At 40.2% G+C, this 15,373-nt stretch overlaps 1 protein-coding gene across 1 annotated transcript in view; it reads left to right on the top strand.

Annotated features, from left to right (window-relative positions):
* Positions 1-1,062: 1,062 nt before the first annotated feature.
* plekho2 (pleckstrin homology domain containing, family O member 2) overlaps positions 1,063-15,373 on the top strand; it is a 30,535-nt gene continuing 16,224 nt past the window's right edge. Inside the window, exons 1-3 of the mRNA XM_032561469.1 lie at positions 1,063-1,358; positions 11,637-11,786; positions 11,901-12,023. Coding sequence (XP_032417360.1) covers positions 1,350-1,358; positions 11,637-11,786; positions 11,901-12,023 — 282 coding nt within the window. The 5' untranslated portion in view covers positions 1,063-1,349. The remainder of the gene's footprint in view (positions 1,359-11,636; positions 11,787-11,900; positions 12,024-15,373) is intronic.

The raw sequence follows: 15,373 nt of genomic DNA, 5'->3' as shown, positions 1-15,373 counted from the left end.
TTCATAAAGACACTATAAAAGGTTTGAACCAGTTAGGGAGGTTTGTCTGGGATCAGTGATATATAAAGTTGATTTTGTGGAGGACCATCTTAATTACTACCATCCTTCCAATAAATGTGAGGAAGAGGTTGCTATAGTGTTAAGTTATATTTGCAGTTCACAGAATTTCAGAGGGTGTGTTCAAGGTTTTCATTCCTGTGTACTTCTGTGATGGACTTCTCTGCATCCTGCCTATTTCCCTTTTAAAAAAGGACAAATTAAAAAAAAATGTAATTCCAGGTTAATGGTTATTCTACTCATCACACATACGCTTTTGTATATTATTCACTTTGACCCATTTTTGGGGCTGAAAACCAAACACGGTATGTTAAGACAAATCCATAACCTGTTAAATTCACCTAGGCTGGATTTGTTCATATTTGTCCTAGGAGTTATAAAAATAAATTGAATGCTTTTAATCAACAGATCGATATATATCGAAAAAATATAAAAAGCATTTTTCATTAATCTTATTTCTACAGTCCATGAAGTAATCAAATAATTGTAGCTAACATCCCTATGTTGCTTTCAAGCTTTATTTTTATAATCTGCATTTTGTTCCATTTATGAAAGGATAACACCTGGCTAGCACATGCTGGTCTCTGTAATATGTAAAAGCTGCATGTGTTTAAACGGAATAACTGATCGGTTAAGTAACTATCAATTTTTATATGTCAAGGCCAGTCAATCCTATCAGGAAGTTAATTAAACCAGAGCTAATAGCATCTCATCTTATATTATTCTCTTCTATATTATCTTGATCTTATAGATATTATTAAAATACAGACTTCTATAAATAAATAAATAAATATATAAGTAAATAAAACTTTTAGCTAGAATGCTCACTTCTAGTAAGCTATCTTTGAGAGGAGTGTTTTCTAGAAAGTCCCTGCGGTTGGTGCTGTTGTTATGGCTGTTATCAGAAACAATCAAGCCGTCGTTCATTTAGATGAGAAAGGAAACAAGTCGCCTGTTAACGTGCTGCGATGGGACGGGGTGCCCTAGCAACCAGATACAGGCTGCTGGCCATGTTGCCCCTCCTCACAGATTCACGAGCGTAAAAACCGGACTTGAACCGGAAACCAAACTTCTTTCTTGAAACTTTTTTTCTCCGAGGCAAAAGAGGAAAACCCTTGGTGTCATAGACTACACAGTTCCCTCTTTTCAGCATTTACGACTACTGCTGGAAATGTGTCAGCTGCTGACCAGCAGGCAACCGTTTCACAGCGTTTCTGAGCAGGACAGTGAGAGCGACGTCGTGTGATTTTTGGGCTAGTCTGCAGCCACATAACGGACCCTGCTGCTTTATCATGGAAGATGTGAGTACTCGCCTCCTCTACCATGTAGTGTTCTCGCTGCTTTTGCGTGTAATCATCCGGGCTAAGACTTTGACGCACTTTGGAGAGATTTGAAAGAATTTGTGTTGGGATGATAGACACCTCAAAAGTTAAACGCACGCATACACACGCACAGGGCGCGACCAACTTATAGCTGTAAAGTTGGGGCCCAGAGAAGTGAATTCTAATAGGAACCATGTATCCCAGTGTTGTTTGCAGTCGGCTGTTTCCTTTATTTAAACCGACTCACTTTGTGTCACAGAGGGAGCTGCCCACCTGTCAACCTGTTGCATCAGTTCACTGGTAAACTTCCAGACAGGCAGCAGGATCGGAGGAATGCCCGTTTAAAAAGGGAGCATTTTTACTGTGTCGCCGTGTGAGAATGGAAAAACTAGAATCTTTTTAAACTCAGAGGACTGCAGCACTTTCGGCTTGAGTTAAACTCCGATTGAGTTGGCATGCAAACTGCCATTTTCAAAGCCCAGCGATTCATTTCATCAGGTGAACTTAGGGGAAGTTTTGTTCCTGCACAAGATGGGGAACCTCGGTTACAGTTGGTGCCAAATACTTCCTAGATTACCCTTCATCAGACACCGTGATGATAAGCACATATATCCGGAAGAGTTGGACAAGTTTTAAAATAAAGCTCCGTGTTTTATTAATGAACAGCCAAACTGAGATTTGATGTGTTTTTGGACGATATCTGCAGAAGAGCAGAGAACTTGTGGGTTTGTTCTGTTGAATAGAAACTGATGAGCTGCAGGCCACACAGCAACATGACATTTTGAGGAAGCAACTTATTAAAAACGGGAAGTCATGCAGAGACGTACTAGGTTCATTTAGCGTATGCAGTGGGCTGCTTTCATCCACTTTCATGTGCAGAACCACACCCTGAGATGAAAAGTACAGACAGAAACCAACTCCAACAGCATGGAGCTCCCACATTCAAACCCAGGCACAGTTCTTATTCAGCAACTATTTTCTGTTATGCACACTGCTGTGCTAGCAAGGACGAATGGTGACAGTAACATTTTATCTTGTAGCTTAAAAGCCATTTGACAGAAATGAAAATATCAGCAAGAAAACTGGGAAAACTAGCCCCACCCTCATGTGACACCAGCATTTTGTTCTGATGAACTGATCAAATGATCACTAGTAGGCATAAACACCTCTATAAAAGGAGATGTTCTATTTAGAGCAGGTGTGTCCAAAGTGTGCCTAAGGGGCTATTTGTGTTCCTCAGAATGATAGTTCTGTGGAGAACAATTCAAGAACAGTTCAGATTTGGTGCTCTACAGCGAGGTGACAGACATACCTTTATTTTTAATTGGGGGGAAATTTTAAATAAGGCCAGGTGTTTCAAAATACTTGTAATTAAGATGCTCCTAAAATGAAAACAAAAGCTATTCATCTATTATTAACCCTAGCTTTTGCTTTCAGTTTAATATGATATTAAATAAAACCCTTGGGCTCAAGCATCTAATAAACTTGGCAAAATAAAGTAAGTTTATTTACCTCAGAAAAAACAGGTAAATAAAGAAAAAAAGAAAAATATTACAGTAAAATTGATTTTGTTCTTTAGTACATAAAGAAAAAGAAACAAAACGCTTTTTGCTTCACTATTTTGGCCTCTGTGGTAAAACGTTTGAAGAGCTTTGAGCACAGAGGCATAGACACGACATTTTGAAAGGCTGCCCTTCTTTCTGAGAAAAGCTATAAAGCCATTTCCAAACATTTTTGAGTTTTATATTCTAATATCAGGAAGATTATTTACAAGTTGGAAACATTCAAGATAGCTACAAATCTTCCCAGGAGTGGCTGTTCTAGAAAAGTTAAAGAAATGATTTTTTAAAAAACCTTGAGGTTGAGAGTTAATTACATGTGATGTAATTAACATTACATGTATCAAAAAATAACCGTTAACGATCAGAAAAAGCCTGAACCCGTATTTCTGCTCTGGTCTCTTTAAAAAGAACATGACAGCAGCACAGCACTGAGACACATGACATATTGAACAGTGAGGTTTGGACAGACGGTACCAGAGTAGGCAGACAATGCACATCAGTAAAAACACCTTGTGAAGCATGGAGGTGGAGGGCTGATGATCTGGGCCTGTTTGTGCAGAAACAGAACCTAACAGCTGAAACTCGGCCCAAACTGGGTTGACAGCTGGATAATAATCGAAAATACAGCAACACATTCCAAACAGAATGAATAAAAATGAAAATAGCAATCCAAAGTCCAACTTTGCTTGATTTGACATTTGACTACTCACAATGAGCCTGAATTGAAACTGTGTGAAAAGGAACTAGTGACAGGTATGTTGGTTCTGAAGAAGAGGAACATTGATTTGGAAGTGTGTTTTACCCAGAAGTTCTCATACATTTATTAATATCTTGGCTTCTCACTTTGAGACTGTTACAGTTTGAATGTTGGACTATTCATTCAGTGCATGTCTCCATAACACTTAATTGATCTTTGGAATGTGGCAAGTTCTAACTGATACACTGTGGTGGTTCCCTTTCCCCCAACTCTGCTTTACTTTTTCCCACCAAACGCGATGCGACCCTTCCAGGCTGCTCTTTGTCTCGTCTCTGCAGCGCGCTGACCTGCAGTGCATGGTGTGACGTGTCTGCCTCACTCGTTAGAAAAGAGCCAACAGACTGCCACTCTATGTGTTGGCCAGAAAACAATTAACCCTCTCTTGGGATCAGCCTCTACTGCACAATGGAAGTGTGTGTGCAAGAGGTCTGACTGAGACTCTGCTTCCAGTTTCTGGGAAAAACAAGAGGATGAGCAACATGAACGATCTGTGTCAGAGTCTCTGATTCTAGTCCTGGGTTGAATGGTGCAGGCAAGGAATGCTTTAGTTCCTGTAATGTTTAGTTGATGGAGAGTTAAACACTGAAGTATGAATACACCAGTTAATTAGCGATACAAATGTCCCTTGATAATTTCTGAACAGTGATCAGCAGCTCAAATGCTGAAAACGCAGATCTCCTGGTAAAGATTTGTTAGAAAATACAAAATACTAAAAGAAACAGGTTTTGGATTGCTGTAGAATAATCAGACACTGAAAAACTTGTCATCTAAACCTTTAATTACAACGCTCTCATCCAGTGGGGGAAAATACATTGTGCAAAATCAGCTTTAAATAAAATCAGCAGTGAGACAGTTATTGCTAGTCCTGCACATAATACCTTTTTCAACCTCCTGTTTGGCTGTCTGACAGCCTTCTCCTGCAACATCTCCAAAAGTTGGAGCACACTTTTGGAGATGTTTTTAAGAAGTGTTTCTTAGATGTGTTTATGGAGCAATGGTGAAACCAACATGTTGCTTTCTGCTAGGGCTGGGTATTATTAGGAACCTCACGATTCAATTCGATTTCGATTATTGCTGTTGCGATTCGATTCGATTCGATATTGATTTAAAGTTGTGAAGACACAAATGATTTAAGATAATGTTGACATTTTTAAAATATTTATGTTCATACAAACTTCTGTAACATCACATTTCTGAGCAAAGAAACAAACTTCTTTCTGCAATGTGCTTAAAGTAGAAAACTGTTCTTAATAAACAATAAAAAATAAAGTGCATGTAAAATAAAATTAGGCATAGCTTATCTCTTGAAAGTCTAATATAAATAAAAATGCATTTCAATAACATCTGTGCATATTAGTGCAGATTTAAACACAAATCATAGGGTTGTATTCAACTGAATTGCACTGAAAAAAGTTTAGTGCTTGTAAACATTCTTAGCTTTTGAACATGTAGTGATTAACCTCTAATTTTTGAACATATCTTGAACTGAACTATAGTACTGTAGCCAGAAATAAAGAATTGTACTGTAACAGTACAGTTCTTCATTTCTGGTTACAGACTAAGTGGGCACATGGAGATTCTTGTTCAGAAAAAGCAGCTGATCCACATGCTCAGGCTTCAATGCACTTCTCTGGGCTGTGACTATGTCACCTGCTGTGGAAAAGATCCTTTCAGCAGGTACACTACTGCCTGGGATGCAAAGGTACCTTTTAGCTTGGCATGACAACAAAGTATGACTTCCATGAAGGGGCCTGGTCTGAAGCACATTTGACACCAATTCCCACTCGTTCGATATGAAATGAGAAGTGATGGTTACGTAGGGGTCGGTCGCTCTCGAGGTCCAGCCATCACACATCAGAGCAACTCTTTCGGCCGATTTTAACGACTCCAAAACGGCTGTCTTCACTAGGGGTGGGTAAAATAATTGAAGAATCGATGCATCGCAATAATTTCACGCAAAATTCATAATCGATTAGGGGGCTCCTCAGAATCGATTCACCTCCTGACACGTTGGGGGCTCTGCGAGTTTGGTTACTGTGCTGAGCACCTGAGCGCATAACAACAGTCATGGCGAGCAGCTGTAGAAAGCTAACTCCGTCAACTTTTAAGTCAGATGTTTGGGCTCATTTTGCTTTCCCGTCTAAATCTGGAACTCAAGAAGTCGACAAAAGCAAGGTGGTATGTAAGCTGTGCCAAAGAGAATTAAAGTACTTCAGTAACACGACAAACCTGCGCAACCACTTACCCAGATACCACGCAGATGCGCTACAAAAACCCGAAGCACAACCTGTTGACTCCAAACAGACACAAATCGACAAATCACTCATCTCTAAAGTTCCGCCAACCTCTGCCCGCGCACAAAAAATCACAAAGTCTGTAGCCGTGTTTATTTGCAAGGACCTACGACCGTACAGTGTTGTTGAAAACAAGGGTTTTAAGAATATGCTAAAGATACTCGAACCACGCTACGCAATACCAACACGTAAATACATGACAGAAGTTGCTGTGCCGTCACTGTATACAGAGGTGAAGAGTCTTCACCTCTGAGGTGAAGAGTCCCCTGCTTTCTGCCCCAGTGCTTACCTATCTATAAATATTCGACAGATCAAATCAAGCTTGTTCCAATTTAGGCCAAGTCAACAAAAAATACTTATTATTAAACTCTGACAGGGAAAAGTTCTGTTTTTATTTATTTGTGCTTGTAATATTGTTTGTAAAAGCAATATGTTGTGATAGTTGATTTAGAACCAAAAGGAGCCTCACAATATTGCATAATACATTTTGCTAACAGAAGTTATTAAAAATAAACACTTGCATTTTGACTGAATAATAGTGACCACTAGCATGTTCATGTTTAAATATGGAAATTTTGCACGTGTACACAACGATGGAGGGCAAAAAGACTGTGCTTTTACATGCCATCCATAGCCGCTCTGCCATGATAGGACAATTCAGTGTGTTTTTGTGTTTTTTCAGTGCAGCCTCAGCTGAAAACCCACAGCTGTGAGGACAGAACCAAACCCAGAACCTTCTCTCTCTGAAGAACCTCAGGGATTATTAACACAATGTTTTGGAATATGATTGGATTTGAGCCGGTCAGCTTCCAGTGGCTCCCTTTCTGCTCCAGTAACTGAAGCCAGTGGTTATGATGTCATCCACTGGTTTTCATGTTCCTGATGAACTCAGCATTGTGCTGACCTTTGACACCTCTGTTCTCTTTCCTGTTTGTCTGTCATGAAGTTTTTGTCTGAAAAGAAGCTCAGTGGAGGGTTTCTGTGAGCTTGTTGTTGCTTTGTTGGTTTCCTGCATTGATAATTTCAAGGTCGTTTGACAGTCACTCCACCAACTCCCCCCGCCCCACCCACATCCCTTCACCACCGCTGAACCACCTTGGATGAGTTACAGAATATCTGATGTGCTCACTAAGACTCAGCTGTCCATTCTGCCTCCCAACCTTCAAAAGGCTTATGGCATCAGAAAAACAGCTAAATATGGTTAAAAAGTTACCTACGTTGTCAGACTTACTCTGACTGGCATAGGAGAGTAGAGGACCCAAAGATTATACTCAAGTAAGAGTAGCACTACTTTAGCATATTTTTGCTTAAGTAATTACTGATGTAAGAGTAAAAAACGTATTTGGCAAATAGTCAACTCAAGTACTGAGTAAATGATCAAAACATCAGTTATTTAATGTTTAAAAATTACATCATCAGATAGAGCAAAATTATGTGGGAATTTTGGTATTTTCAGGACAGAAATACAAATAATTAATATAAATATTTACAAAATAATAAAATTATGCAAAATAAATATTTTTCCAAATCCATTTCTTTAAAAAAAAACCAAACAAAACCTGCAGGTGTGTATCTGTCAGGTGAATCTTTGGTTAGAACAAGCTTGTTTTTCATTCAGTGAACTTAAGTAGAAAGGATAAGTACAGCGTAGCAAAAATATTCCTAAAAGCAAATTTTCCCCCAAATAACTTACTCACATAAGTGTAACTGAGTAATTTTCAACTCTGCTGACTGGACATGCTACTGTTTGTCATTTAGACAGTTAGTGCTGGTTCCTATCAGCTGACTGAAAGTGTCTCTATCTGTCACCAACACAACCAGGCCATCATCCAGCCTCATTCATCCCATCTTTACATTCACTCCACATCCCAGTCAGGTGACTAAAGAACTGCAGCCTTTACCAGGATGTTTGGGAGGGAGGATCAGTGCCCCCAGTGCACCGCTGCTCTTCTTAAATGTTTCTTCACTGATGTTGCACTGTTCCAAAAATAGATTTCCTTCCTGACTAGTTGATCTGTGACAAACCACAACATCAACTACCTGATGAGGTTAGTGCTTTTGCTTTGAATATTTACCACGTCACAAAGTTTTACTGGTCAGGAAGAGGCCGAGGCCATATTTCACACACACGCGCACACGCCCCCACATGCACGCACACACACACGGTTTCATTGCGAATGAAAGGGGAATTTTTGATGATGCATTCTATTTCTTTATATTGTGTGTGGGTCGAGCATCATTTCTGGTGACCTCAGTGTCTTTTCTCTGATTGAGAGCCATGTTCTTTCTCCCTGGAATTGTTTAGTATTTATTGCTGCACATTTGGCTACATTAATACACATCACTGACACAAAGCAGGAAGTTGATCTGAAAGATGAACTGTAACATCTCTACAAAACAGGAAGTCAATATAAAAAATTAAGTTTAGCATCTTCCCACTTTATGAATTTTCTATTGTGTTTCTACTAAAGAAATGCAGTAACTGGAACAGTGTTGTAACATATAGGTCTAGTGTTTAAATCCTGCCTGACTGCCTCAGGGTTTGCATGTTTTTTCTGTTCATGCATGGGTTCTGTTACTGTCATTTTGGGTTAACTGGTCAGACTTCTGCCAGGTGTCTGCCAGCAGGATTGCTGGCAGACACCTGCCAGCAACTGACTGGCATAGGAGAGTCTGCCAGCAGACTCTCCTATGCCAGTCAGAGTAAGATTGCAGGATTTATTTCTATGCTGGGCTAGTCCAGGTGGTACCCTCCCTCTGTTCCTGCTGGAGGTCCACTCTATGTCATGATGGACACCCAGTGGCAAGTGTAATACATTCACCAGCTTTGTATTATTCTGCAGATCCTCATCTACAAACAGGCATCCAAGAAGTGATTGGTCAATGGTTTAAGACATTCTGTGTCCACTTGTTGAAATAAAACAACACCAGATGTGTGAACTTGATGATAACAGAAAATGGGTTGAAAAACAACACCTTACACATTTTTAAGTGTAGGGTTAGTTTATAGAAAATGATGAATGGATAGGCACTCTATTTCTGGTTATTAGCCATTAATTACAATCTCATTTTGCCATGTTTTTAGTGTATCTAAAATAGTGGATTGTTGTAAAATCTGGTTCTTGAAGTAACCTACATACCCATAAATTTAAAACGCATTGTTGTTATTTATTTTCAGTTTTTACTGCATCTGAAGCTTTTGTCTGGCAGGAATTGTCAAAACTCCTGGATGACCAGCAGCTTGTGTTCCACATGATGTTATTAACATTTTACCAGCATTATTGGTGAGGCTTCTCAACACTTCAAGGCATTCTGGAGGGGAGTCTGCTGCAGTGAGCTGGGCAGGTCAGCAGGAGGATCAATGAGCTCCAGATGTTCGCTGACCTAAACCTTCATTAGAAACACATGTCCGCTGCTGAACCCTGCTCTCTGTTTGCTCCTCCTTTAGAAAGGGTTACACTAGTTAGATTTGCTTCACGGTTTCACTGCACAACTGCTTCGGCGCTCATTTTAGTACTCACCACAACACCACAGACAAGACAGAAAAACATCTGTGGCTAGCTGTATATCTAGAGGTTGGTTAATGCTTGAGCGCAGAGTGGACTTCCTGTGTTTTGACCAGAAATATGATGTGTGATATCATTTCTGAAGAGTTTTGGTAATCAACCAGAGTTTGACTAATGGTTGCTGTTTTGCACCACTGTGTTCGCTATGATGACTTAGTAGGTTGCATGGTCAGCATGTCCAGGACTGATGCAGTGTCCTTCCTTACTGACTGGAGGCTCTTCTGGATCCTCCAGCTCTAGTTTTGGGATGCCTCTCCTCCCTGCTTGGTGTCCCTCTCTGCTGCGGCTGCAATGCTGTTCACCACGCTGAGGAACACTCACACTTACAGTAAAAGTGGAAAATTGTAAGACGACCTAATGCCAAAAAGATATATACCCTTTGGAAGTTCCTAAAGGAGAAGCAAAGTCTGAAGATTCGCAGACATCTGCACCTACTGGTGGGGTAGTCATCAAAGAGAAGGAGTGTGTGGCTAAAATAGGAATTACATATATAAAATAACTGCACTGAATTAAATTGAATTAGAAATGCAGAAAATCTTTATCTACCTGTTATATGACCCAATGATCTGGTCAGAGAGCTCTTTGCTTCCTCATACTTCCAGCATTGAGGGTCGCTGTTGGTCAGCCAGCTCAGAGGCTCAGTCCACCAGTCTACATTCTGGCTGTTCTGTTTCTCCTTTGTGCTTCAGCATGAAAGTCCCAGGATCAGGGTGAGTCCTAAACTGTTTAAATATGGTTCCCAGAACCTTTCAAAATTTCAAGCCCATCTTATAATTCACTGTAATATCTAATCTAAACCATAGCTCATTTGCCCTGAAGACTTAGATAGTGGTGTACAGGAGACACTACATTTAATTTCCTGAGAAGGTTTGTCAGCATGTGGCTAAACCACAGCATTGCATAGTTACTAACAGATATTTGCTGCTCACAAATACTTATAATAGCATTGCTTAATAAACGTAGATGGAGATATAAAGCTAATAGAGTTCCAGACATTGGACCACATCAAGCCACTAACACAACTGTAGCTGTGTTCAGTTTGTCCACTCATTGCTTCTGTTATTTACCAGGTTGGAATGAAACCATTAGCTAGTATTAAGCTGTCCTGCTCTAACTTGTCATCCAGAGTATTCTGACTGGAACTGTAGAGCTTTATATTTTTTACTTGTTCCGCTTGGATATAAAGGATCAGGGAGATTTTTGGAAAATGTATTTTAACTAAACTCTATTTAAAGATACCCTGAATAGTATATATATACATGGTGAACAACTCCATGGAGTTGTTTTCAAACTCCACTGAAGTGTATTTCACACTTCAGGTTGCAACAAAACATACTATAAACCATCTTTACAGTGCAACACTTTTGGTGACTTCACTGCAATTCCAATAAAAGTTCACTGCAATTCCAGTGAAATTCCACTGTGGCTCCAGTAAAAGTGCACTGCAATTCCAGTGAAATTTCACTGCGATTCCAGTAAAATTCCACTACGGCTCCAGTGAAAGTTCACTGTGGCTCCAGTGAAAGTTCACTGCATATTCCAGTGAATTTACGGTGAATTCACTGGAAGGTGAATTAATTAAAACGTAAATGCACTGTGCATTTATCTATTTATCACTGTTCATCAGTGTCTTTTTGAATTTTGAAATTTATATATATTTATTCATATATATGAATCACATGTCACATCTGAAGTCATTTACTCCATAATTTTGTTGTTTGCATCTGAAATCATAATTGACATAAACAGTCTTAAACAATCTTGCCAATACATTTTTGGCATTAATCTGAGTTTAACTGTAACTCAATGCCCCAGGTGTATCAACAATGGTTTTAAATAATAGTTTCCATTTTCCAACATGTAGATCCTCCCAATTGGGTCTAGGAACAAGAGGTTCATGCTTGAAATCTGGAGCAAACCAAAGATGCAGTTGTAAGAGGTTGATTTAATTGTGAAATATTCAGCTCTTTAGTCACACAACAGGAATAGAGTGCGTTCTGCCTCTATGTTTAGCTGCATTTGCACTCTGCTAGTCATCTGATGTGTATGTGTGACTTCCTTCCTCTGTATCATTGCAGGGTACAAAGGAGGACACTGCCCAGCAAAATAAGCCAAAGTTCCTGAGTAAGGCTGGTTGGGTGAAGAAGGCCCATGGCCGCTTGTTGACAAGCTACAAAGACCGCTACCTCCATGTGGAGAAGACCGAGGTTGTGGTGTATGAAAATGAGGTACAATACAGCAGTGGCCTGCTTCAGTGTTGTCACATGACCCCAAAGATGTCATTATGCTTTGGGTGACCCTGCTCCAGATTGGTCCATACAGAACTTTACTTTGTGTTCCAGGATCTGCAGAACTGCCTGGAGCGACTGGACTTGGAAAACTATGAAACATGCCATGAATTGAAGAGTACCTTCAAGAAGAAGCATAGACTGGTTCTGATACGGTCTCCAAAGTCTGGAAACAAGGTGAGCTAAGACACACTTTAAGAGGATGTTCAATGGAAGAAAGACCGGTTCATTTATTTATTCAGAGCACCAGTTATCATGGTAATAAGTTCTTGCAGTGTGTAACATGTTGTGTAGGCCATCTTCATTGGGTGTGGCATATTTAAAGCATCCAGTTTGAATTCTGTTCCAAAAACTTAGGTGAGGAGATCTTGGTGGTGCCTCCATATTTACTTTTTAAGAAACTGATTCTATCTAGCAACTGGTCCTTAGTCCAGACATATTAAGAACACATGGAATTGTTGTCAAATTCCTGCAACTGCTTCAGTGTTGCTTCAATGTTGTGTAGGCCTCTTCACCAATAGTTGATGACAATCTGTACTGGTTCATGGTATTTAGTGTATCTAGAATGGTGATGAACTGAAGCATCATCAGTCAGCTGATAGTTGACTGTTAGAACAATAACAGTCAACTATTAGACAGAAACAACAATGATGTATTACGATTTAAAATGAATGAGACAATTGTAATAACGGCAACAGTTTGTAAATTATGACATCGTTCAACATTTTATTTAATTAAATTAAAGATATAAAGTCTTTATATCTTTAAGTTATAAATGATTTAGAACTTAAAGATATAGTATTACAATAAATTATTGAACATTTGAATCATTCAACATATTAAAATGTTCAATTATTACTGGCTAAATATGTATACAATATGACATGTCATTTCTTCAAAGTCTAAATCAGTTCTCAGTTCTTTTGCCCCAAGGTAGAGTTTAGTCTTTAAAGAAAATACATTTATTCTCATCTAATCAACAACATCAAGGTCACCTCTAACTCTGTGTCACTGTGTTTACAACTTATTTAATTATATTATTTTGAAAATTCACCAAATTTAATTTTTACCCTATTGGAAATAGGCAAAATAAATCTAGAAAGATGTTAAAACTTATGAATGTTTCATTTTTGAATTAATTCATTAATTTCTTTTTGTCTTTACGATAACCATTGTTCATCCCTGTTGTCATATTGTCCTCTCCTTTATTGTATATTGCACTACATATGGTTTGGAGAGTATTTTCCTCCTCACTGACCCGGGGAAGTTTTATGAAGTTTGGGAAAACATTTAACAAATCAACATTTAATTGATTTATTAAATGTTTGTTATGCAGGTTGAGAAGAGAGGAAGGGAAAGCACAGATAAAATGGAACAATCTGACGCCACTGAATTATCTGTTGTCAAGCCAATCGCTGAGATAAAGCTACAAACACCTGCAGCCTCAGCTACACCTGGAGATACAGCTTCAACATCAAAACATAGCAAAACACAATGAAACAATAACCTGTTTTATCCTAAACTAATATTCTCTGCCCAGACACAACCTCTTACAGTGAACCCTTGTGATGAACAGGAGCACATTGAGATCAGTAGCTTCTCATGAACTCTTCACATGGCGTTTTCGTCAGGCAGTGGAAGGAAAAGTCTTTTAGGATTAGAGACAACCTGCCTTTTCTCAGAGAATATTTTCTGCCAAGATTCATCTGGCAGAAATGAAGCCAATGTTTTTTCTTTGAAAATGCAGTGTTTTTACTCAGCCAGCAAGATCAAGATATTCTGGGTGTGTTCTCCCAGTGCAGCCAGTGGAGAACTGCAGGCAAAGAGAAAGACATCGCATATGACATCATTGTTCATGTGATTCCTCCTTCATGTTCTCTGTGTAGTTCAGTCCGTATTTCATCCCATGGCTCTACCCAACTATCCAAACTTAGCCAAATATCTGATTGACACAATCAGAGTATGTGTTGCTGCAAGTCTGACCCAATGGGCAGCTCCATATTGTCTGTTACCTCAAATAAATGTAAATGGTATCAACCTGAATTAGCTTATGATCAATAAAAACAGTTGTTGTGGATAGAGGCTGCTGAAAATGCATTTTCCGGCGGCGTAGGAAGTGGTTGACTTCGTTGAACGGTGCACCATATATTCTATATTTGAGCAGAATACCACCCTCTTACTACGACTTTCCAACTAAATGTGGTAATACAACGCTGATAAACGCCCTTCCGACTTACTCCAGTACAATGCCGCCCAAAATCCTAAAGAAAACCAACAAGACCTGCGACATAGAGTCTCAACTGGCCAGCACAGGTAACATGGCTAACACGGAGCTAGCTGCTGAGCTACCAGCGGCTGGTGGGACCACCACACTCGATCCTGCTCTTCGCCAAGTTATTGAGGAAATCACTGGGAACATTTCATCAGTTATCTCCCAGAAAGTAGACATCCTGGCTGAAATGCTTAAGAGCCAGGCCACGGAGATAAAGGAGCTGGTCCGACGCACTACAGATGCGGAGGACAGGATTGCAGCTCAGGAGGACGGCCTGGACCAGGCTACGGCCCGCATAAAAAAGTTGGAGAAGGAGGTCCTCACGATGGCACAACGAATCGATGATATTGAAAACAGAGGCAGGAGAAAGAACATTCGGGTGCTCGGCTTAAAAGAGGGCATAGAGGCTGGCCTTGGAGCCCTAAAGTTCTTCGAAAAATGGCTGCCCGAATTTCTACAAGTCGAGACCAAGAGCGGCCGGATCAAGCTCGAGAGGGCTCACCGCACACTGGCTCCACAGCCCGGGCCTTCACAGAGACCAAGACCGGTGCTGATCAGATTTCATAACTACCGAGATCAACAGCAGGTTCTTGAAGCCGCGCGGCGTGCGGGGAGCGGAGACCAGCCCCTGATGTATCAGAATTCTAAGATCATGTTCTTCCAGGATTTCTCGGCAGACACCATGCGCAGGCGGAAAGGATTCGATGCGGTAAAGCGACGGCTGCGGGAGGCAGGCATCCAGTACTCCCTTCTTTACCCGGCCAGGTTGAGGATTGTACGCGATGGGGAAACAAAGATTTTTGCTTCGCCGGATGGGGCAGTGGAGTTCATGGACAGTCTAGGCTGAAACAACGCCAGCGGAGGATCATGGAGGTAGAGGCTCTGGACCGGACGGTGTCAGGGATTTGATCTCTAAGCATGTTCTGATTCTTTTTGTTCCCCTCTTCTCGCATAAGGATAAGGGATGTGAGTAATTGTGATTATGACTCGTTTCAATTTGATCTGCTCAGCTGTACTTTCTGCTGATATTTAGTGGTGCGCGGCAACGATGGATATGTGATGGACTTTTTCCTTTGGGTTTGCTTACCTGCGTGTGTTTTCATCAGGGAGATGAAACACACGCGCTTGGTTAAGGAAGGGATGGCCCCCTGTAGGTTTAGGGGGGAAGCGCGCCCGGAATGCGCATTTTTCTGTTTTATTTTGGTTTTAATCTGTTGGTTTTGTTTGGTTCCTGTTCAGCTCAGCACATTGCAGT

This window comes from Xiphophorus hellerii, chromosome 4 (assembly GCF_003331165.1).
Source record: "Xiphophorus hellerii strain 12219 chromosome 4, Xiphophorus_hellerii-4.1, whole genome shotgun sequence".
NCBI classification, from domain to species: Eukaryota; Metazoa; Chordata; class Actinopteri; order Cyprinodontiformes; family Poeciliidae; genus Xiphophorus; species Xiphophorus hellerii.
Note: the sequence above shows the minus strand (reverse complement) of the source record. Positions and strands in the feature narration are given on the sequence as shown.